Source organism: Boleophthalmus pectinirostris, unplaced genomic scaffold (assembly GCF_026225935.1).
Source record: "Boleophthalmus pectinirostris isolate CB_2022bp ecotype Guang Dong unplaced genomic scaffold, ASM2622593v1 HiC_scaffold_7, whole genome shotgun sequence".
In the NCBI taxonomy this organism is placed as follows: Eukaryota; Metazoa; Chordata; class Actinopteri; order Gobiiformes; family Gobiidae; genus Boleophthalmus; species Boleophthalmus pectinirostris.
In genome coordinates this window covers 5,972,915-5,996,917 of record NW_026571473.1, presented here as the reverse complement: position 1 = coordinate 5,996,917, position 24,003 = coordinate 5,972,915, and the positions used below count along the sequence as shown (strand labels likewise).

At 40.7% G+C, this 24,003-nt stretch overlaps 1 protein-coding gene across 3 annotated transcripts in view; it reads left to right on the top strand.

Annotated features, from left to right (window-relative positions):
• LOC110164226 (disks large homolog 1-like) overlaps positions 1-24,003 on the top strand; it is a 406,356-nt gene that overhangs the window by 190,721 nt on the left and 191,632 nt on the right. For 2 of the 3 annotated variants that reach the window (XM_055165341.1, XM_055165340.1), the window contains exon 5: positions 12,022-12,144. The exons of the other annotated variant lie outside the window; for it this stretch is intronic. In XM_055165341.1, coding sequence (XP_055021316.1) covers positions 12,022-12,144 — 123 coding nt within the window. The remainder of the gene's footprint in view (positions 1-12,021; positions 12,145-24,003) is intronic. 3 annotated transcript variants of the gene reach the window in all.

The window sequence follows — 24,003 nt, the reverse complement described above, 5'->3', positions numbered from 1 at the left end:
TACAGTTTCAGTATCCCGGGTATTTTCCGATAGTAACCGGGATACTGTAGCTTGTATACGCAGTATGCCTGTTACTGCAACATAAATTTGAGTGTGCATGTGTCCAAAAGACCAACACTTTTCAGTCTTTTCACCACTACAGCAGCGACATAAATAAAGTGACCAAACATGAGTGAAATAACTGCGCTAAACCTGCACAGGAATCTGCACTCGTACGATCGCTGAAAAGTTAAACATGAAACATCTCCTATACGATATACGCACAGAACAGACTCACCATCATCAGCCACTCTTCTGTCACAGAAAAAACACATATATTCCACTGAGTCGTGTCCTTTAGTCCAACAGAAGCTGAACCACATCAGCGGCACAAGGAGCGAGCTGTTTTTCTCAGCACTAACAGTTTATGCTCATTAGCCATGTGGTCGTAGTTTCAGTAAAACATAAACAAATGTGACAAAGCTGAATTATATTATCAAACAGGCTGATGTGGTTATGGTTCATATATTATAAAGCTGAGTTTATTTATGCAGAATATTTTAATAAATAATCTACACGTTGGGTTTGATGTGTGCAGTGGATTGTGGGATATCTCATAGCACCGTACCACTGGTTAGAACCCATGGATCTATAGGCGAGTTTCAGCTGACGTCATTGTTATTAAAAGCCCGCGTTGCATGCTGGGAAATATTTTGATTGGAGGCAAGAAACACGATAGCGTCAAACACAGTGCGTAACCTCGCGTATTTCTCCCCGATAATGGTAAATTCCTGCTGCATTATCAGATGCGCAAATAGAAGCACGGAAGAAGGAAAATGTCTTTTTCGTATTCTGAGTGAAAAGAACTAATGGTGAATTAAACGACTTTCAAACATTTGCAGAGCAAACGTAGAAGATCCTAACAAACCGTGGACTCCAACAAGTTCAACAACACATCGAGACTCTTGGAGGTTTTCATCTTTTCTGCTGTGAATGGCCCAGGAGTTTCCACCAAGTCATTGTGGATATCGCCACAGTGAATATTTGTCCAGGTAGTTGGCGATTCAGACCAGAAATTTGGTTTGGTCCACCTTTTGTCGGGGTTGAAAAGGGTGATTTGGCTCCATCGATGTTTATGACCAATTTCTGGTCAAATGGTCTTGGGTCCTCTGCCGTTAGAGTGGATAAATAACCGGGATCAATACCCTTTACGTGCTTTCTCGCTCTGTTCGTCATGTTGAATTAGTGTTTATTGCCGCCGACCAAAATAATTCCCAGCATGCAACGCACGCTTTTGTCAACAACGAAACTCTCCTATTAAAATAACCTCCCGAGCTTCCTGTTTGTATTTTTCCTGGTTTATTAACTTAAAATTAGGTTAATTTTTGAGCTTGCGTATTTGTAAGATTATGTCAAGAAATCGGGATACTCCATTTGATCATGTATACATGAATATGAGTATCCCGGTTTCTTAGCGTGCATATATACGCATAACTGGGATATGGCTAATAACCGGAATACTGATGTGCATGTATACGCGCTCACTGTGTCTATCGTTTGTGAATCCTTGTGTCAGCAGAGTTAAAATACATGGGTTTGAACCTGTTTGCAGTGGAAATATGTTTTTCTTTTATCATTATTTCATGCAAATCGAGCTGTATCACTCTCAAATATGCACAGATCATTCTCATGTCACACTTTCCTCATATCGTGTGACCATATTTAAGTTCTCGCTGCATTTTGACTCTGCTCATTCTCTTGTGCTGAATCATTCCAGAGCTTTTTCTCGGATGTTCAGCTGATGCAGTGAATTCCATTAAAGGATTATCAAATATGCATCATTCACGCAGCCGGACTTTTCTCTGCTAACTGGGGCCGTCCACTGAAAATTTTACAAGCAAAAGCACCAAATGAAGATGTGCTAGAAAAGTATTCCTTGAATATAAACGGCAATATGGTCTCCACTCATTAAAAACGAAACATGTTCTATTATTTATTTAGCAGTTTTTCATGAATTTAAAGTCATTATTCTACTTTCATTACATTTTTCTTAGCTCATATCAATTTAGTTGTACTTTTATATCTTTATATCTGTCATTGTTGTTTCTGACCATACATACAGTATATACAGTGTTGGAGAGTAACTTTGTTGAAATAAATGGATTACACAGAGGTATTTTGGGCTATAACCAACCCCCACCCCCCCTTTTTTTTTTTATTTTTATTTTCCACTCATTGCCGGAAACTAAACCAGGTCTAAACTAGATCTAAACCAGGTCTAAACCAGGTCTAAACCAGGACTAAACCAGGACTAAAACCAGGACTAAACCAGGTCTAAACCAGGTCTAAACCAGGACTAAACCAGGACTAAAACCAGGACTAAACCAGGACTAAAACCAGGACTAAACCAGGACTAAACCAGGTCTAAACCAGGTCTAAACTAGATCTAAACCAGGACTAAACCAGGTCTAAACCAGGACTAAACCCAGGTCTAAACTAGATCTAAACTAGATCTAAACCAGGTCTAAACCAGGTCTAAAACAGGATTTAACAGGACTAAAGCTGCGTGGCCATGTCTCCTTCTCTTCTATCAATAATATTTTTAATACAGTTAAGCAAAGGCTGGACTTTTTATTTTCTTTTAGCAGATAAAACATCTTATGTTACGATTTCCTCGTCTTTGCTTCTCTACAGAAAATCAAGTAATCCAAAGTATTCAGATTACGTTACTCACTTTAAGTATTTTAATGGATTACGTTACAAACTACATTTTGGGGAATGTAATCTGTAATCTGTAGGGGATTACATTTTAAAAGTCACCTTCCCAACACTGATTATCTACACAGATTTGACAGTTTCCACGTCTCAGTCTCCTGTGTCTTGACGTCTTTACTTTGAAAACATGAGGGTGCAGCTCCATCTTGTGGCATAATCCTTCTTTACCAGCTGCAACAAAACTCAAAAATACATTTCTGTTTCTTTCTGTATACCTTATGTTTCCTAAGAAGAGAGAATGGTATTTCTATTTTTTTATGACAGCCCTCTCTGGTGGCTGGAGGTAGAAGCTTTAACCACAATGGAACATATCAACCTTTATTATATATTTTTTTAAATATTGGCCAAAATTTATTTATTAAATCAAATTTTAATAGTGTCCAAGCATTACAAAAATGTGTTCATGGAGTTACTTTGTCTTGAGTGTTCTGCAGGACGGTATTAGTCTGATTTGTCATGCTATTTAATATTTACAGGAGTTTTTATTTTTTATTTTTTTGCTCAAATATACAGGGTGTCCCAAAACATCTGACATCGTTTAAAAAGCAGTTATCTTGAAAACTACTAAGTGTAGCTCAGTGAAACTGAACAGTTTAGGTGTTGAACATCATAAGTTTATTATGGGACTGCAAAACTTGACATCATTTTAAAAGCAATTATCTTAAAACCCACTAAATCCAGCTCAGTGATGATGTTGATGTTGGTCTACCAGATCCTTTTGCCCGGCATAAAGAGTCTCCTCTTTAGACTTTTGGTATCATGTCCAAATTTGTTTGTCAGTTGGTGAAGTTTTTCCAAATTTTGCATTAAAGTTAGTTTAGATTAGTTTATTTATTTCATGAGACAGGGACAGTGCACAATCTACATTATCCTTGACAGATGTTTGTACCAGGTTGTAGCACCAGTGTTCATTTCCACCTGTCGTCCCTGGGCAGGTTACTGGACTGATTTTATTTCATTGACCTTAGCTCTCATCTATTCTTCCTGGAGACCTGTGTAGTGTGCAGCATGCAGTGTTGGGGAGTAACAGATTACATGTACTGGAGTTACGTAATCAGAGTACAAATTTTGAGTAACTGTATTCAGTTACAGTTACTGTTTCAGTGAGTGGTAATTGGATTACAGTTACTTTGTTGAAATAAATGAATTACATAGTGGTATTTTGTATTTTCCTGTTTTCCTGTTTCCACATGTTGGGCTATATCCCTCTTTTTATTTTATTTTATTTTATTTTATTTTTTTCCCCGGTAATTCCACTCATTGCTGTAAAATAAACCAGGTCTAAACCAGGACTAAACCAGGTTTAAACCAGGTCTAAACCAGGATTAAACCAGGTTTAAACCAGGTTTAAACCAGGTTTAAACCAGGACTAAACCAGGACTAAACCAGGACTAATCCAGGACTAAACCAGGACTAAACCAGGACTAAACCAGGACTAAAACCAGGACTAAAACCAGGGGTAAACTAGATCTAAACCAGGTCTAAACCACGTCTAAACCAGGACTAAAACAGGACTAAAACAGGATTTAACATGTCTCCTCATCTTCTATCAATAATATTTTTAATACGGTTCAGTAAAGTCTGGGCTTTTTATTTTCTTTTAGCAGAAAAAGCATCTTATGTGAAGATTTCCTCATCTTTGCTTCTCTACAGCAAATCAAGTAATCCAAAGTATTCAGATTACATCACTCACTTTAAGTAACTTAATGGATTCCGTTACAAAACTACATTCTGTTGTATGTAATCTGTAATCTGTAGGGAAATACATTTTAAAAGTAACCTTCCCAACACTGGTAGCATGAAGGCTGCACAGTCTTGGGTGAGTGTGTGAGCAGATTCCGAGATGCAAAAATGACTTCTCTTTGGGACTGAACGGCTCAACCTGAAAACAGAACAAAAATAAAACATTAAATATAAAATCTTAATCTGTTTCTATACATTCTGTGAAAATTTGAGGCTATTTCAAGAAGAATTGCCAATTATATTATTAATGGCCTTCAAAATGATGTCACATTTTTGGGACACCCTGTATTTCAAAAACATTCAGTGTAACTATGACAATGGACACGCCTCTCCACAGATCTGACCTGTAACCTGCTTATCTTACTTGAGACAAAGCAGATCAAGCAAAGTATATCTGTAGAACACTGGTAAAGCGATGAATAACACCTGGATACGTCAATAGTTCAGTCCAGGTGAGAACAAGACACAAAAACATAAAAAAAAAAAAAAAAAAAAACTAAAACAACAAAAGTTAGTGATGGGTGAATGGAGCCTCGTGAAGCATTGACACCTCAGTCACAATATTGTCTCAAATGGTTGGACGTGCCTGAGGCCTTGAAGAAACACTGACCTCTAGTGGACAAATTTAACTATTGGCACACAGGTGTCTCAGCATCGATGAAGTATTGTTAGTGTAAGACAATACTTGTGTGCAGAGCGACACCGTACCAACAACAACAATAATAATGATGATTTAAAATAATATGTAAAGAGCAACATAAATAGCTGCTGTAAATAAGAAAATAGGTGTTACCTTGTTAGGTGGAATTAGATCAAAGTGATCCCAAACCATGGATCACTTTTTTCCACTTGTAGATGCCATCGAAAATGAAACAAATGCCAAAAGTCGCCAAAATCACCACTAACGTCACACAATACTCCTCACTACCCAACATTTTTAACAAATATTGGTGCATCTTTTATCCTGTAGCAGTTTAGTGCTCGTCAAACCACAGAAGTGCGCTGAACACTCTGAAACACTCTGAACCAATCACAGAGCGGAACATTCGCTGAGCCAATGAAACGCTTCAATACACTGAAGCGATTGACACGCAGAGTGAAGCAGTCGGGGGAGGGACCCACACTTCCACACTTTGGTCACGTGAGCGGCTGCTGCGAGACGAGCTCCGAGGCAGCGCTTCAGAGTGATTTGTTTCAGAAAGAACGAGACGTGCTCCAGAGCTCCGACTCATTTGACCATCACTAACAAAACTCCTCCTCTTTCCTCCAAATGCACACACACACACACACACACACGCACACGCACACGCACACACACACACACACACACACAAGTAAATAAAAATAAAAGTAATGTGGGAGAGCAGCATAACCACAGTTTTAGTCACTATACTTAACTATTATTATTTTCACCATCATCTTTTCCTTTCATAATTTTTTACTTTTTACTACAATCTTAAAGCAATATTGTTAAAGGTATTTTCTTTTTCTTCCCCTCTTTTTTCCTTAAAAAGATTTAAAAGATTAATTATCTTTTTTTAAGAATATAAATCATGAATTGTTGTTATGAATCTTTGTTTTAAGGATTGCCTTTATATTTTTTGATTATTAAACTTTTTTTTTTCACTGTGGGCCGCATATTGAAACTTATATACATATACATACAAACTTATTACATATTGAGTGAAGAACTACAGACAGACCTGTGAAATGAATCATAATGTTGCATTTGACTGAGCCTCCACACCTTAAAAAGCTTGGATGATTTAGTTCTGTATCACATTAAAATGTTTGTGAAGTTATGATATCAGTTTTTGCAGTTTAGCAGGAAGTCTAAAGATGAGCAAAAATAGTTTGGACTCCCCTGGTTTAGTTTGTTTTCATGTTTTTGACCTGAATAACTTTTAAATCAACATGATTGCAGCAGTTTTGATCCATAATGAAGCCATAATTCCTCTCTAAACTACTAAACTAAACAACTAAAATATCTCTTAACTGACTCAAACTTTTTTCCAGTATATGTAATTTTAGGCCCAACTCTTCTGAAGTCCTGTTGCCAATCGTGTTCCCATATTTGTCTGTGTGGTGCTGTGCGGTGGTTATTTTGAGACGCCGCTCCTCACATGAGCGTGTGGAGAGGCAGGTGCTCGGCTGGCGGCTTCCCCGGGCACAGATGGAGCGGCCATCTTGTCTCCCCGTGTCCCTCTTCCCACAGTTGTGTCCCATTTCCTCTTCACGCTCCTTCTGTCCTGTAAACACTGGATTATTTTACTTTACGAACCCACATGCTACATTACAAAAGCATAAATATGTTGTATGTTAAGTGTTACTACAGTCTCTGTGTTGACATTCATTACGTTTTTCTGAGGGCCATACAAAAGATAAAATACAGGGTGTCCCAAAAAATTTTGCAGGCCAAATTTCCACAGAATGTATAGAAACAGATCGAGATTTTATATTTAATGTTTTGTTTTTCTTCTGTTTTCAGGTTGAGCCGTTCACTCCCAAAGAGAAGTCATTCTGAGTCTTGGAATCTGCTCGTACACATCATGTAATCCTTTAGCCCTGCACAAACAGCCTTCCACTTCAAAGTTTTGGTACCAAGTCCAGATTTATTTGACAGTTGGTGAAGTTTTTTCCAAATTTTTCATTGAAGCCTGCGCAGTCTTAGGTGAGTGTGTACGAGCAGATTCCAAGACACAAAATGACTTCTCTTTGGGAGTGAACAGTAGCCACGCTGGCGCCACCTAGTGCCTCTGCTCAATTTCATTTCTCTCCAGCGACTAGGTCAGGAGTCAGAATACACTAGACGGTTTACAAGAACCCCGGACGTTGTAGACCGAACACCAACCAATCAGTGGAAGAGCTGAACCAACCTGAGTTGTTACTGCATGTGACCAACGTGACCCAACCCAGAGTCCTGCACGGGTCCATTTTTAGAGACCCGCACGCCCACACCCGTTAACATTCCACACATTACCGCCTATGCCCGTGATAACCCAGGACTAACCCAGGACTAGCCCAGGACTAACCCAGGATTAGCCCAGGACTAGCCCAGGACTAACCCAGGATTAGCCCAGGACTAACCCAGGACTAACCCAGGACTAACCCAGGACTAGCCCAGGACTAACCCAGGACTAGCCCAGGACTAGCCCAGGACTAGCCCAGACAACCCAGGACTAACCCAGGACTACCAGGACTAACCAGGACTACCCAGGACTAGCCCAGGACTAACCCAGGACTAGCCCAGGACTGACCCAGGACTAACCCAGGACTAGCCCAGGACTGACCCAGGACTAACCCAGGACTAACCCAGGACTAAGGTGCACCTGCGTAGACCGTTGGGTGACCGCAGGTGAAAGGACCGGCATAGAGCTCCGTGCTGCACAAATAAGTGAGGCCGTCGCCCGATCGTGCTTTGCGGGCACCTTCTCCACGTGCTCGGGGCTCTCTCTGTTAGTCTGCGGGTACCCGACCTGGAGCAGGATTCTGACCCGACCTGGCGCAGGACTCTGACCTGACCTGGTGCAGGATTCTGACCCGACCTGGAGCAGGACTCTGACCTGACCTGGTGCAGGACTCTGACCTGTTACAGTGAGAGCTGGAAAGATGCAGCGACACTTGTTCCAAAGCCAAATGTTACTTCTCCTGCTACACACGTTATATCCACACGACAGCTCAGGTACATGTGCATCTGCCCATCATCAGAGACAGTTTTCAGAGCCCTTGAAATATTATAACTCCGGGGGATGTGGGGTGGGGGAGGGGGTGCAATATCATTGCACTGTTGAGCTGTTGAGCTGTTACCGCACCGCGACATGTTCACTCTCTGCTTTGTTTGCTGTTGTGCTGGCAATTACTTGGACACTACTGAGCGTTCCGGCACATTCCACACAACACGACCAACTCACAACAGAGGACACACTCTGGATCTGGTCATCACCTATGGCCTGACCACTAGTGTGTCCTCTGTTGTTGACCTGGCTGTGTCTGACCACTACTGCGTGTTTTTTAACATCACTGGTTTTATACAACGTGAGACCTCTGTGAGAACTGTGAGGAAGCGCCGTCTGACCCCTGAAGTGGCTGCAAATTTTATCGAAGTTTTAGATAAAAATCCCCCAATGGTTTTACCTGCCCCTTGCGATTTTATCACCGACTATTTTAACAGTAAACTACGGTCAGCTCTGGATCTGGTTGCTCCACTCAAAACTAAAAGCATAACCAAAATAAAACCTCCATGGAGAACTGAAGAGCTGACAAAATTCAAGAGAGAGTGCAGGAGGGCAGAACGGAGATGGAGAAAAAACAAAACTACAATAAACTACCAATTATTCAGTGATCAACAACGTACATACAACAACGCAATAAGAAATGCAAGAAACCATTACTTTTTCCACAATAATCACCAATCACAAGAATAATCCTAAGTCCTCTTCTCAACCATTAACAACATTTTAAACCCTGATTTTAGCACATTTTACTTAACACCACTGACTCTCTCTGTGAGCAGTTTGCAGACCACTTCACGGATAAGATAAACACTATCAGATGTGATATTTTATCTTGTCAAAACTCTGTTTTTAGTACATCTGAGTGTTTGTCTAGTCCAGAGGAAACACTGGACAGTTTTGTCCTGGTTAATGCTGAGATGCTTGACAAAGTTTTCTCCTCAGTGAGGCCCACCACATGTCTTTAGATCCAATTCCCACTCAATTTTTTAAGTCATTTTATGGATCTTTTAGGGATGAGCTTTTAACCATGATGAATTGCTCTCTTCAGACGGGGGTCTTTCCCTCTGCCTTCAAAGCAGCGGTGGTGAGGCCCCTGCTGAAGAAGAGCAATTTAGATTTTAATGATTTTAACAACTACCGACCAGTGTCTAACCTACCATTTTTAAGCAAAATTTTAGAAAAACTCGTTTTATCCAACTAAACAATTTCTTAGACGATCACAACATCTTGGAAAAATTTCAGTCTGGTTTTAGGGTGAACCACAGCACCGAGACCGCCCTGGCAAAGATTTTAAATGATTTTAGATTAAATTATGATTCACAAAAGGTGACCGTGTTGGTTCTACTGGATCTGAGCGCTGCCTTTGACACAGTAGACCACACTATTCTTTTAACTCGCCTAAAACACCTCGGCCTCTCCGGTGCTGTTCACAGATGGTTCACATCCTACCTCACAGACAGAACATTTATGGTGAGTGTAGACACATGCTCCTCCAGGGTCCATAAAATCACATGTGGTGTGCCCCAGGGCTCCATTTTAGGCCCTGTGCTTTTAACTTGTACATGCTCCCTCTTGGTGGTGTCATCAGGAGACATGGAATCAACTTCCACAGCTATGCAGATGATACGCAGCTTTACATCTCCATGTCTCCTGATGACACCAGACCAATGGATGCCCTTTTTAACTGCATTCTAGAAATTAAGTCCTGGATGGCAGAAAACTTCCTCCAGCTTAACCAGGACAAAACTGAGGTTTTAGTCATTGGTCCTGAGGCCCAGAGAGAGAAACTTTTACCCAAATTCCAAACACAGTCCTTTAACCCATCTCCTCTAGTGAAAAACCTGGGCGTCATTTTTGACTCTGAGCTGACTTTTATCCCACACATTAAGAACATCACAAAAATTGGTTTTTATCACCTAAAAAACATAGCCAGAGTCCGCTCCCATTCTCTCTCTGGCCAACACCGAGACGCTGATGCATGCTTTTATCACAGTCGAATAGACTACTGTAATGCCCTGCTCTCTGGTCTTCCCAAAAAGAGTATTTCAGGTTTGCAATTATTACAAAAATTCAGCAGCACGTGTCCTGACGAGGACCAGAGGTGGGACCACATTACACCGGTTTTAAAATCACTGCATTGGCTCCCTGTGTGTTTCAGGATCGATTTTAAAGTTCTTTTACTGGTTTTTAAATGTCTTAATGGTCTTGGGCCTTCTTATCTTTCAGAACTGCTTTTACCTTACGAACCCTCGCGGACCCTGCGCTCCTCTGGCAGCAGGTTCCTGGTCATTCCCAAAGTCAGGACACACACTCACGGAGAGGCGTCTTTTCAGCACTATGGCCCTCGTCTATGGAACTGCCTGCCAGAGGAGCTCAGGGCTGCAGAGAACGTTCATGTTTTTAAGAGTAGGCTCAAGACCCACCTTTTTAGCTTAGCTTTTGATTGAAATCTTATACTTTTACTTGTTTTTATTGTACACATTTTACTATATTTATTTATCTTAGGCATATTTTTTAGGATTTCCAGTGTTTCCTTTGTAGGAGCCCTCTGCATCGGGAGTGGAGGTCAGCTGTGGCTGCTGGGTCTGTCATGTGGGCTCCTGGTGGAGGGATGGTGCTTGGGCCTCAGGTGTCTGGGCTTCATCTCTCCCCTGGACCCTGTGGTGGTTCCTGGTGGTGGTGGACGTCTCTCTGCTCCCGGTGCAGACGGCTCCTCTGATGGTGCTTTTCTCAACTGGTTCGCCTGTATTCAGCCTCACATTTTATTGTGTCCGGTTATGTATTTTAGCATGTGAGTGTGAGTGTGTGTGTGTGTGTGTGTGTGCATGTTTGTGTGTATGTGAGTGTGTGTTTGGGTTGTTTGACTATTGGGGTGCGGGGGTTGGGTTGGTGGGTGGGTGTTGGGTGGTTGGAAATGCGGACTGTTTTAATCACTGTAAAGCACTTTGTGTTGCATTTTGTATGAAAAGTGCTTTATAAATAAAGTTTGATTTGATTTGATTTGATTTGAAATAGCAGCGATTGGTTAAAAAAGTACCTGCCTACCGTCGAGCGAACAAATCCTAATGCTGCGAGGTCATGATGAATCAGATTAGGTGAACGGCATGGCTCAACCTGAAAACAAAACATAAATAAAACAATAAATATAACATCTTGATATGTTTCTATACATTCTGTGAAAATTTGAGGTTATTTCAACAAGAATTACCAAAATTATTGACCTGTGAAATGACGTCACATTTTTTGGGACACCCTGTACATTGTTTAGAATTGTTGTCATGACAACTGCTCTCATTTTTAATCACTGCCAAACGGCACACCTGCCTATTAATATAGAAGTTGGTGGTTCCATCTCCATCAGCAACAATACTGGGTCCTTGAGCAAGACACTTCAGATAATTTGCCTGTTAAATCTTTTTTTCATTGGTTGTGCTTGGACAGATCAATACTTATATAGTGTATACATTTTGGAAATAATTGTTTATGAATCCCATTCACTTCACTGCACTTTCTTGTAGTAAAACTCTAGTATTTTTTGTAGTACCAGAATTACCGTATTTTTTTATTCTAGTTAAATAACGATACATTTATAAAGGCACAAAATGGCAGCCACATCTTGTCAATCTGACCCAGGGCAACTCCTACACCTCCTACACCTCCTACACTTCACCACTACAGACGATGGAGTAAATGGAAAGTGTTTGCTGTATTGAACACAGTAAAAGTGTGTTTGTGTGTAGTTGTGTGCGGTTGTGTGTAGCAGTAGCTGAGTTTGTGTGTGTGACCGTAGGTAGATTCTCCCGATGGACTTTTCGATGAGGAGGCGTGGCCGGGTCCGGACGGGGAGCGAATCAGTGAAGTCCCCGCTCCACCTTTCTCCTCCCTCTATCCTCAAAGCCACGCCTACTTTCAGGTAACTCCGCCTCCCGCTAGCATGCTGCATGTCTGTGTCTGGGAAGTCTGTGGGAGCATGACATGTGGTTGGTCATTTTAAGAAACATATGGGCCCTTTTTTGTTGTTGCTTTTGATGCTTTTTAAAATATAATAATACTGATACTAATAAAAGGTCATAAGGGTTTTTCCTAAGGTTTGGAGAAAAGTGTGTCTCATATCTCCACTTTTTCTCAGTGTTTTCACAAGAATAATTTAGTTTTGTAGAAATATCAACTTGCTCATACTTCTCTTTCTTAACAACCTTCATATATTTTGCAAATTTTGTAACTCAGTAGCAAAAAATAGAAGCAAATTACATTTCATAAACCCACCCAGGAAGAATGGTGAATATTTAAGCGTGACTGGATCATTCAAAACCTGGAAATGGTTTAAGCTTTTTAAGACGATCAGTGACCAGTATGTTTCCAGCAACTGTGAAAATGGATTTTTCTGACTGTAGTTACATACTATAACCTGCAGAGGGCGGCAGAGGCCAACTGTAGGATAGAGGAGCAGAGCCACAGAAGCAGGCCTTTGAGCGTAAAGGTGCACTGTGGAATGTTTCTGGTTGGTGATGTTATTGCTTTGTCTGAAATGCACCTCCAGAGACATAAAAGGGGCATCATTAAGCTTAATTACAGGTCAGATCTGTGCAGAGGCTACCCAGCTGAATGTAATGTAAGTGTATGTGACTGAATTGAAATGATAAAAAGTGTAACTCTGTACCAGACCTGGGCATTGTACAGCTCCCAGGTCACATGCAGCCCTTTAGTTAACTCTGACCGGCCATTTAAGCTCATTTGGAATTACAAAATAAACATATTTGATCATTTTAACTCATGCATGGACTAAAGCTGCATTGTTTTTATTTTAGGGGTGTTTTTATTTTGACATTTTTTGTTCGGCAGCCTCACTTTTTCATTGCTTCGTCATAACCTAAACTCTTATTAGTCTGACCAGCTCATCAAAACAATGTTATTTACTGCTTTTTTTTATAAAGAAATACAATTCATATTACACATTTTTTTTCATGTGGCCCCATGGAAAAAAATAATTGCGCACCCCTGCTCTATACCATGAAACTTATACAGCTATGAGATGTCCATGGAGACAAGCATGTAGCGAGGTAGTGAACCCGCACCAGAAAAGTTACACACTGCACCTTTAAGCTTAACAGAATCACCACACTCAGTTGATGTTTTGTTGTTGTTGCCTTTTTTGCCCTTTTTCTTGTGTTGCATGTTGCAAACTGGATTTTGAGTTCTGCACCACTCACCAATATGATTTTCTGAGACTAACTTTTTATTTTATTTTATTTTTTATTATATTATGGTTTTATATTGCACAGTTGTCCTGAGACAGTCCAAAGACACTTTGAATCAATGGTGTCACATTTTTAAGTGGTGGAAGTTGTTTGCAGATGTCAGTTACTCTTATAATGTTGGATCTGTTGGCTCAAAATCATGTTCTTTATTATGAAAAAAAAGTCATTGTTTATGTACATTATTATGTACAAAATAATTAAAAGCCTTTAATACACATTTACAATACATCTGCTTATGTATCCCCCATGTACATTATATCTAATTCCCTCCTGTTCATGCTGCCATATTTACAGTATTTGTATATATTCACTACAGTCTACACTGTAATATACTGTATATTCTCTATATTGTATAGACTGTACATTCTCTATATATGGCACTTGCTGCTCCTGCACTTCTGATTAGATGATAAACCACATTTAATTTGTATTTATACATGTGTAATGACAATAAAGTTGAATCTACTCTAATCTAATATGTCATTGTCTCTGCCTGGAATGTTCCACAGTGTGACATTAAACAGTTCTATTTTACATTTATACAATTACAGGTGGTTTTACAGCTCAAAAACACCTAGAAAAACAGGAATTCTGACTGTAATTGGGAATGTCTCTCCACAGATCTGACCAGTAACTTGGTCTACATGGAGATAGGCAAGGCAAGGCAAGGCAAGTTTATTTGTACAGCACAATTCGTACACAAAGTAATTCAAAGTGTTTACAGAATAAGAAATACATTAAAATCATAATAAAAACAAATCAAAACATAAATAATCATAAAGATTAAAATAAAAAAAGAGAGACATAAATTGGAGAGAAGAGTGCGGAATGAAAACCTTTCAGTTATTTGCACAGTTAAACAGAAATGTTTTGAGTCTGGATTTAAACAGCGTCACAGAAGAGTCTGTCTCACATGTTCAGACTGTTCCAGGTTTTAGCTGCATGAACCTGAAACTCTGACTCCCCTTGTTTAGTCGTGACTCTGGGCACCAGCAGGAGGCCGGTCCCTGAGCTCCTCAGAGTGTGAGATGGTTCATATGACACTAACATGTCACAGATGGACTTTGGTGCTCGGCCATGGAGAGACTTGTACAAGCAGAGCTGCTTTAAAGTCTATTCTCTGAGCCTGAGATAGAAAGGTTTAATGCCATACTGTGAAACATTCCAGACAAAGCAATAACATTTGACTGGCAGTTGACTTGGCAGTTGACTAACTCTCCAGTGAAAAAAGTTACACCTTTATGCTACAGCCATTCTGTAGGTGTGCCAATTCATATTTCACAAAGTCAGATCTTTCTTTTGTTTTCTCAGCTCTTGTACTCTAGTTTAAGAATTACGTATAAGCCATGCTGTTATGTTTTCTCATCAAAAACATATCCAGAGTTGTGTTTTGTTTCATTCACACATGTTTGAGTAATCCTTTATTATTAGTCTGTCTTCATCTCCAAAGCTCAAAATGTTCTGTTCCAACTTGTGATGTCGTGAAGCGGGAGTTTTCAGCTTTTACCTTTTTTTTTAAAAAGTAGAAATTGGCAATTCCAGGTCTGAAATCATCCAAATGATTTTAGTGAAGGTGTATGGAGTTAAAACACAGTGGAGAACTTCACGTATTTCTATAACTGTTTTCAGTTTTGGAGAAGAACTCATCCTAAATCTGCAGGGTTTGTGAGTTAAATGTGTGAATGAAAGAAAAACACAACTCCAGGTCTGTTTGTGATGAGGAAACAACATTAGAACATACAGTACATCAGAAAATAACCTAATATGAGCCTTTGAGAATCTACCAAGCCACTCTTGCCCAATCTGTGTTTTCTTAAGAATGAAATGAAGGCTTTAATTTTGTCAAACTATTTTTTTTAAATATTGGACTATATTTACTGTACAAGTGCTCCAACCACAAAGTCCTGAGTCATATATTTTTGAGTTATAGCGTTCTACTCCAGTCTTCAAATAGCACGGATCTCGATTTATTTAGTACATCTGTCTCAAACACAGCCTGGTCCATTTGACTAATTTCCCAGAGCAGAAGCGCAGACTGGACAGAAGCAGTGCCAGCATCGATGAGGCTTAAATAAGTCTGAGTCTGTGTGTGTGTGTGTGTGTGTGTGTGTGTTGCTCAGAGTTGTACAGGCACAGGGCTCCATCATTAGGCTAATGTGAGGAAGCTACACAGACACAGGGGCCATGTTTGTTATGTCCATCTGAAGAGCCACTCCCACACATACACACACACACACACACACACACACACACACACACACACACACGCTGCTCAGGGCCGGGGCAGGGACGACAGACTGTAGTGCCGACTGGTGCCACTTTCAAGATGCTACGACAAATGTAACATAGTTTAAAGAAACATTTCCATAAACAAGTTGAACAGTTTAATAATCTTTGGAATGAATCTTTACAAATTCACACAAGTCCATCTTGGCAGGCTCCCGCTGCTGCGATTAGGCCTGGGCCAGAGTTCAAGGACCAGTCGGACCTGTCACAGCTTCAGACCAAACCACAGTGGTCTGGTCTGAAGCCAAAAGGAGCTTTACTCACAGAGCTTTTTTACAACGGTTGGAAGTCCTGTCCTGCACGGGTACGGAACGTCCGGTTAACTGTTTTCTGTGGCAAAATGTGTGTGTAAATAGCTGGCGTATTCTTCACCAGCTTCATAAATCTGCCCTATCACCAAATCTTCAACCAACAATGTCCACAAAGGATAAACATTTAGAATTAATCCACAACTATCAAGGGAAGAAAGACGAAAACGTAAAGGCAAACAATGACGACATATTAGTGAATTACTGAACAAAACTAATGTTATGGTCATGAATAAAACAGAAGGAACTTGTTCACTCAGATTGATTCTCGGTTTAAAATTAAAAATCAATTTCATGATGTAGATATTTGCATAGACAGAGAGATTAGTACATTTTAAATGCTAAACATGTCGTCTGTGAACATCTGGAGTCTTCAAACTGCACAAATCTCTCCATCTATGCTAATATCCACATCATGAAATCTAATTTAATTTGAATTCTAGAATCAGTCTGAGTGAACAAGTTTTACTTTTTAATGAATTATTTACAGTGTTGGGGAGTAATGGATTACATGTAGAAGCATTATGTAATCAGAGTACAAATGATGAGTAACTGGTAACAGTTACAGTTACTGTTTCAGTGAGTGGTAATTGGATTACAGTTACTTTGTTGAAATAAATGGATTACACAGTGGTATGTTCCTGCTTTCACATTTTGGGCTAAACCAGAACTAAACCAGGACTAAACAATATGACACTTGACATTAAGGGGAACATAACTGAAGGCAGCACTCATCTCATATACACATCTTTTCTCTATCCATAATATTTTTAATATGCTTAAGGAAAGACTGGGCTTTTTATTGTCTTTTAGCACATAAAAGATCTCATGTTAAGATTTCCTCGTCTTTGCTTCTCTACAGCAAACAAAAGTCTGTTCATGGAGACTTGGGCTCAACAGACAATTTGAAGAACAAACAAGAATTTTCAGGATGTGGTTGGTACAATCATGTAGTTTTAAAAAACATGACCATATCAAGTAATCCAAAGTATTCAGATTACGTTACTCATTTTAAGTAATTTAATGGGTTACATTACAAACTACATTTTGGGATATGTAATCTGTAATCTGTAGGGGAATACATTTTAAAAGTCACCTTCCCAACACTGAGTATTTATTACTTATTGTTTTATGCATGATCATTACGTTAGTTTTGTTCAGTGTGTCACTAATGCGTCTTTGTTGTTTTCCTTTAAGTTTTCGTCTTTCTTCCCTTGATAGTTGTGGATAAATTCTTCATGTTAGAATGTTTATCCTTTGTGGATCTTGTTGGTTGAAGATTTGGTGATGGGGCAGATTTATGAAGCTGATGGAGAATATGCCAGACATTTACACACACATGTTGCCACAGAAAAACATAAACCGGAAGTTCTGTAACCGTTCAGGGTGGGACATCCAGTTGGTGTGAAGAAGGTCTATTCAGATGTTTCATGTTTGAGTGGGGATGGGCATTTGTTTAAATTTTCTTAATCGATCGTTGGGAGAATTAACGATCAATTATTGATTAATCATTAACGTTTTTATATTAAAATGATCATCATTATTATTTCTATCTGCACTACTAATCTGCATAAATAAATTCAACTGTATGACATATAAACCGTAAACACTCTAGAGCCACATCAGTTCGTTTGAGATTATAATGTGTTTAATTCAGTTTTGCACAAGTTTCACAGAAACAAAACTTAAAACCTCATGGCTAATTTCCATAAACTAAGCAAAGAAAAAAACATCTCTTGTGCGCTGATGCGGTTCAACTTCTGTCGGATTAAAAGACATGACTTAGGTGAATACAGGTTAGTGTGACCAGATTTGTTTGTCAAAACCAGGACACCGTACGGGGGGAGGGAGGTGGGGACTCGACATGGACATTGCTCTACTCTCACCTGGCAAAGCTTTTGAATGTTTTCAGTGTCCTGGTGAACTTTTTCCCACTGGACACCGAAACATATGTGCTGCTTTGTACACTGTGCACATGGACTCCCACTTGTCCATGGAAAGCGTGGAATTTCTTGTACAAGTCATCGTTAAATACACATTTGTGCTTCGGTACGTTGCAGACTGACCCACTGTTTGTGTCTCCTTCTGAGTGCAGAGAGACACAAGTACGGACCTCCGTTTGTCCCCGGACACGGACGTTTGGTGTCCCGACGCTATGCACAGCAACCTACATTTGGTTTGTCGATTAAAAATGAATGTAATTGTGGAAATTCTTAATGATCAATTATCGATTAATCGACTAATCATACCCATCCCTATGTTTGAGTAATCCTTTATTATTAGTCTGTCTACATCTGCAAGTTAACACCTCCTTTTACTTTTAGTTCAGTAGAGATTGGCAATTCCGGGACTGAAATTATCCAGATGATTCTAGTGAAGGTGTGTGACATTTAAAAACACAGTGGATCACTTCCTGTATTACCACATGACATCACACGGCGGAACAGTATTTTTTATTTGAGACAAGAACTCAGCCTAAATATGAAGAGTTTGTGTTTTAAAAATGTGTGAATGAAACAAGTTACATCTCCAGGTCTGTTTGTGATGAGGAAACATTATAACCTAAATCAAAAAACAGAGCCATATGGAGCCTTTAAATCACACTGTGCTCCATTATTACAAAAAAATGAAACCTCCCTCACTCTTTGACGTGGGGATGAAAGCGGCGCTCCCGTGTTGTCTTTGAGTGGAGCTGCTTTTCACTTTGGCCTGTGCATCTGTCTCTGGGTTGTATTTATGAAGTGGTTCCAGTTGGTGCTTACCAGAATGAGCAGGTGTAATGGACGGGCTGGTGCGGGGCCAGATCTCTCCGGAAGCTCACACCACTACAGTATAGATCGTCCGTCTGCGCGGCGCTTTATGGACTCACTGTAAAGATCAGGTTACAGCCAAGTTCAAAACAAGTTATTAGTATTTCCCTCCAGTATGTTATACAGTCAGAAAGACACGGTATAATAAGGATGAATGTGATTTGCTTTGGGTTTGACTATCCAAGTACTACCTTACCTAAAACTGAATGAGTTGAGCTACAGACCGGATTTATTACAGGTCACATCTGTGGAGAGGCGACAATGTTTTTCAATGTATTTTTTAGCATAAAAAAATAAATAAAGCAGGCAATAATAATAGATGATGGACTGATAAAAATCTCTTCCTCACCTTCCGTGGGTGGTCTCTCTCTCTCTCTCTCTCTCTCTCTCTCTCTGTCTCTCTCTCTCTCTCTGTCTCTCTCTCTGTCTCTCTCTCTGTCTCTCTCTCTCTCTCTGTCTCTCTCTGTCTCTCTCTCTCTCTCTCTCTCTCTCTCTGTCTCTCTGTCTCTCTCTCTCTGTCTCTCTCTCTGTCTCTCTCTCTCTCTCTCTGTCTCTCTCTCTCTCTGTCTCTCTGTCTCTCTCTCTGTCTCTCTCTCTCTCTCTGTCTCTCTCTCTGTCTCTCTGTCTCTCTCTCTGTCTCTCTCTCTCTCTCTCTCTCTCTCTCTCTCTCATCCTCATCCAGTTCGGGTCGTCCACCAAAGGCCTTGGAGCTTGAGGGTTCTGCAGTATCTTTGCTGTTTCTGTACTCCACTTTTCTGGACAAAGACAGCTCTTCCTAAAGTCCCTGGAGTTAGTTACTCTTGTTTTGTTTTTTTTTTTGCTGATGTTCCCATTGCTTGATATTGCAGTGTCCACCACCACGGCTCTGCTCTGTTTCTTCTCCAGCACCACTATGTCTGGTTGGTTCGCCATCACCACAAAGGTTGTGGTGAACGACCGAGATACTCGTACTCTGCACAGATGTTTCTGTACACTCTGCCCGCCACTTGGTTATGTCGCTCCATGTTTGTTTCCCTACAGCATCTTACACCTGCAGTTCTGGACTGTCTCAGGAGTCTCTTTGCACAGTCTACACCGTGGCTCTTGTCTGGTGTGGTAGATCTCTTGCTCAAGTCCCCAGGACCTGCTCCTGAGCAGCCAGGATGAGCCTCTGTGTGTCCTTCAGACCAGCCCTCTCAAGCCATTGGTAGAATTTCTTGATATTCAGCCACGTCAGTTATGTTCCAGTGGTACGCCCTGTGTAGGGGCTTGTCCTGCCATGATGGTCCCTCCAGCACCTCTTCCTCTGGACCCCACTGTCTGAGACATTCTCTGAGCACCTCATCCTTGATGTACTCGTAGAGCTTGGATGTTTCATCCTGGACAGTGGTTCCCACACTCACTAGTCCTCGATCTCCTTCCTTCCTGCTCGTGTACAGTCTCAGGGTGCCAGATTTTGGATGAACCCTACATGCATGGTCAGGAGCTTTTGTGTCTTAACATCTGTGGTATCTCCTCCTGTGGCCAGTGCATGATTCCTTCTGGGTGTCTGACCATTGGCAGATGGCACTGTTCAATTACAGTTACTAAGTATATTAATATATATCTACAAGAGATGTGCAAAAATATTCAAATTTCGATATATCGTGATACAAAAATTGGGCTGCTGTATTGAGATATCAGCAAGAGTATTCTTTGGTATCTTTTTTGTGACTGCACTATAATTGTGTTGCTTATTTAGAGGAAGGAAACTTCTTTATACAAAATAGTTGACATATTCACTGTTTTGACTATTAAAATAGATGGATTTCATATTAACGTTGCAGAGGTGGTGGTTTAACAAAGAAATATTGTTGCTAAAATGTAATATATCACAGAGAATCATTGCCATATCGTGATAATATCATTTCATGAGCCGTGTATCGTGTTAAATCGTGTGGGGCCCTGTGATTCCCAGTCCTGTCTCTCTATCTCTCTAGCCATCTGTCTCTCTGCTGTCAGTATGTAAAGACTCACATTAGTCTAAGTGCATGTCGTATGACCAGTGGACTTCCAGTAAACTCTCCATCTCCTGCCCAGACTGCACATTTGTACCTGCCACAGAGAGAAAGGGCAAAGCTGGCTCCTCCATTAAAGATGCATGACGCCAGCTTTTATTTAATTGGTGCTGAAATATTAATGACCTCTGGCATTCACAAGCTGACATTTGACTGCAGACGGGGGCGGGGCTACGGGGAGATGGGCGGTTGTCATAGGTTCAGACATGAAGCCAGAGTTTAAAGTTGAGATGTAGGCCAGTTAAAGGAACCATATGATGCTATTTTCTGATGTGTTCTACTGTTGTTTCCTCATCACAAACAGACCTGGAGTTGTGTTTTGTTTCACTCGCACTTATTTAACACACAAACCCTGCAGATTTAGCTGAGTTTTTCTCTCTGTTCCACTTTGTGATGTCATGTGGTAATACAGAAAGTGTGTTTTGAAACTCCGCACACCTTCACTAGAATCATTTGGATCATTTCAGCCCTGAAATTGCTAATCTCTACAGAAGTAAAGGTAAATGTATCTGACATCATGAAAATTACCGCTACATAAGATTACAAAGTGGAACCTTAGACCATTTATATGAATGGGCTAAAGCTCTGGTTGCCACCTTCTAAACAGGAAGTGCTCCAAGAGGCTCTTCTGGCTCCTTCTGACCCTGGCTCCCGTTGACTTACATTGGGATCTTGTCACTCCTCTCTCTGTACCTGCTGCAGTGAGCCTTGTCATTTTGGTTATAAATGTTCATATTAACTCGCTCTACATGATCGTGGTGTTTTTATTTCTCTATTTTGTCCCTAAATCAAGATCTGAACATAAATAATGGACCAATCAGATCTCTGCTGGTTTGATTGACAGCTAGTGCGTTTCGTTGCTAAGTAAGCTCCCTTCCCGCTTTCTGGTGAAAAGGACAGGCACATTTAATAACCTGAATCATGACTGGCTCTTGTGGTTGCTATGATACTTGTGATCGGATTTCCAAATATGGAGCCTGCCTTCAGGTTCGCTCCTGTATCCGTGAGCATCACAAGCTTCATTTGAGTGGAGCTGAACTCTGTGGGTGACGTCACACTTCACTTTTTCCAGCAGTTTATGGGTGGAACAGAACATTTAGACTTTGGCTACATTCAGACTACAGCCTGAAGTGACCTAAATCCGATTTTTTGGCCCATATGTGACCTGTATCTGATCTTTTAATGACAGTCTGAACAACACAGACCCGATTTTTTCAAATGCGACCAAGGACACTTGGATATGTGCTCCTGAAACTGATACATATCTGAACTTTTGACATGCGACTTCAGTGTGAACGGTCAAAGTGCATTCATCCGACCTACACATTATCAACAAGCCACAAACGTCACTATTCTGTGCTGAAGTAGGCGAAAATAGTTAGTGAACTCTGTGTCACTGAAGTGAAGCACATCACCACTCACCACTCTTGGCTCCGTCTCCACATCCACACGTTCCTTTTAAGGGACGTCGCTGCCGCTGCTCCACAAAACACCACGACCAAAAACCTCGTCCTTCTCCTTCTCAATCTCCTCCTTAAAACAAGTAAGTTGTTCATGTTCTGGCTCCAGTACGAGAGGAACTTTAAAATCTCCAGGTGCTCAATGCTGCGTCCATGTTTGGACAACTTCCGTAAACACAGAGCACGCTCACTGCGGTTGACGTCGTCGTGTCTCCAGTGCACATGCGGGACACTTTTGGGCCATTTACTGTTCACACTGTAGTTCACATACAAGTCACATTTCATTGGAAATGTGAACGACCTCGCAAAAACATTGGATTTCACACAAAAAAAATCGGAATTGAGCGTTAAGCCCTGCAGTCTGAATGTAGCCTTTGTACGACATACGGAGATGTAGACTGATGTAGACATGTTTGTGTTTGTTTCATTCACAAATGTGTACATGAAACAAAACACAGCTCCAGGTTTGTTTTTGAGGAGATAATCACATTATAACATGACTAAAAACCATAGACAGTATTTATAAATGGACATAATGAACGTGATAATCGTCACATTCCAAACAGGTCTGAATGTGGCTCCCCCGGCTCCTTCTGACGCTGGCTCCTGTTGACTTACATTGGAATATTGCCGTCCCTCTCTCTGTACCTGCTGCTGTGAGCCTCGTCATTTTGGTCTTAAATGTTCGTATTAACCTGCTCTACATGATCCTGGTGTTTTCATTTCTCTATTTTGTCCCAAAATCAAGATATGAACATACATAACGAAACAATCAGACACTTTCATTCTGCTAGTGTTAAGAACAGGTTTGATTGACAGCTTGTGCATTTCGTTACTAAGTAAGCCCCCTCCCTGCTTTCCAGTGAGAAGGGCGGGCACATTTAACAACTTCAATCATGATTGGCTCTTGTGGTTGCTATGATACTTGCAGTCGGACTTCCAGATATGAAGCCTGACTCCAGCTTAATTTGAGTGGAGCTGAACTCTGTGGGTGACGTCACACTCCACTTTTTTATACAGTGTGGGGTTGGAACAGAACATTTAGACTTTTGGAGATGTAAACAGATGTAAACATGTTTGTGTACATTTCATTCACAAACGAGTACATGAAACAAAACACAACTCCAGGTTTTTTTTTTTTGAGGAGGTAAATGGACATAGCGAACGTGATAGTCGCCGCATTCCAAATAGGAAGTTTGCATGTGGCTCCTCCGGCTCCTTCTGACACTGGCTCCCGTTGACTTACATCAGAATATTGCCGTCCCTCTCTCTGTACCTGCTGCTGTGAGCCTCGTCATTTTGGTCTTAAAATGTTCGTATAAACTCAGGGACAGACTGGCAATCTGTGCCAGAACGACCGTCTGACCACGGGGCCCATTGGGGCAGACCTCCCCCCTGTCTTAAATCTTTTTACGTGGGACAATTTGTGCGGAAAAGTCCAGGGCCGTTTTTTTGTCCCAATCCGCCCCTGTATTAACCCTCTCCTGTTTTTCTCACTATTTTGTCCATTAAAAAATCCTATTCATAATATATTGCCTGGCCCCAAATTCACATTGTATCCATTTGAATCTCGAGCTTCATTGAACTGGGCAGATCATTATGGGTGAAGTCACT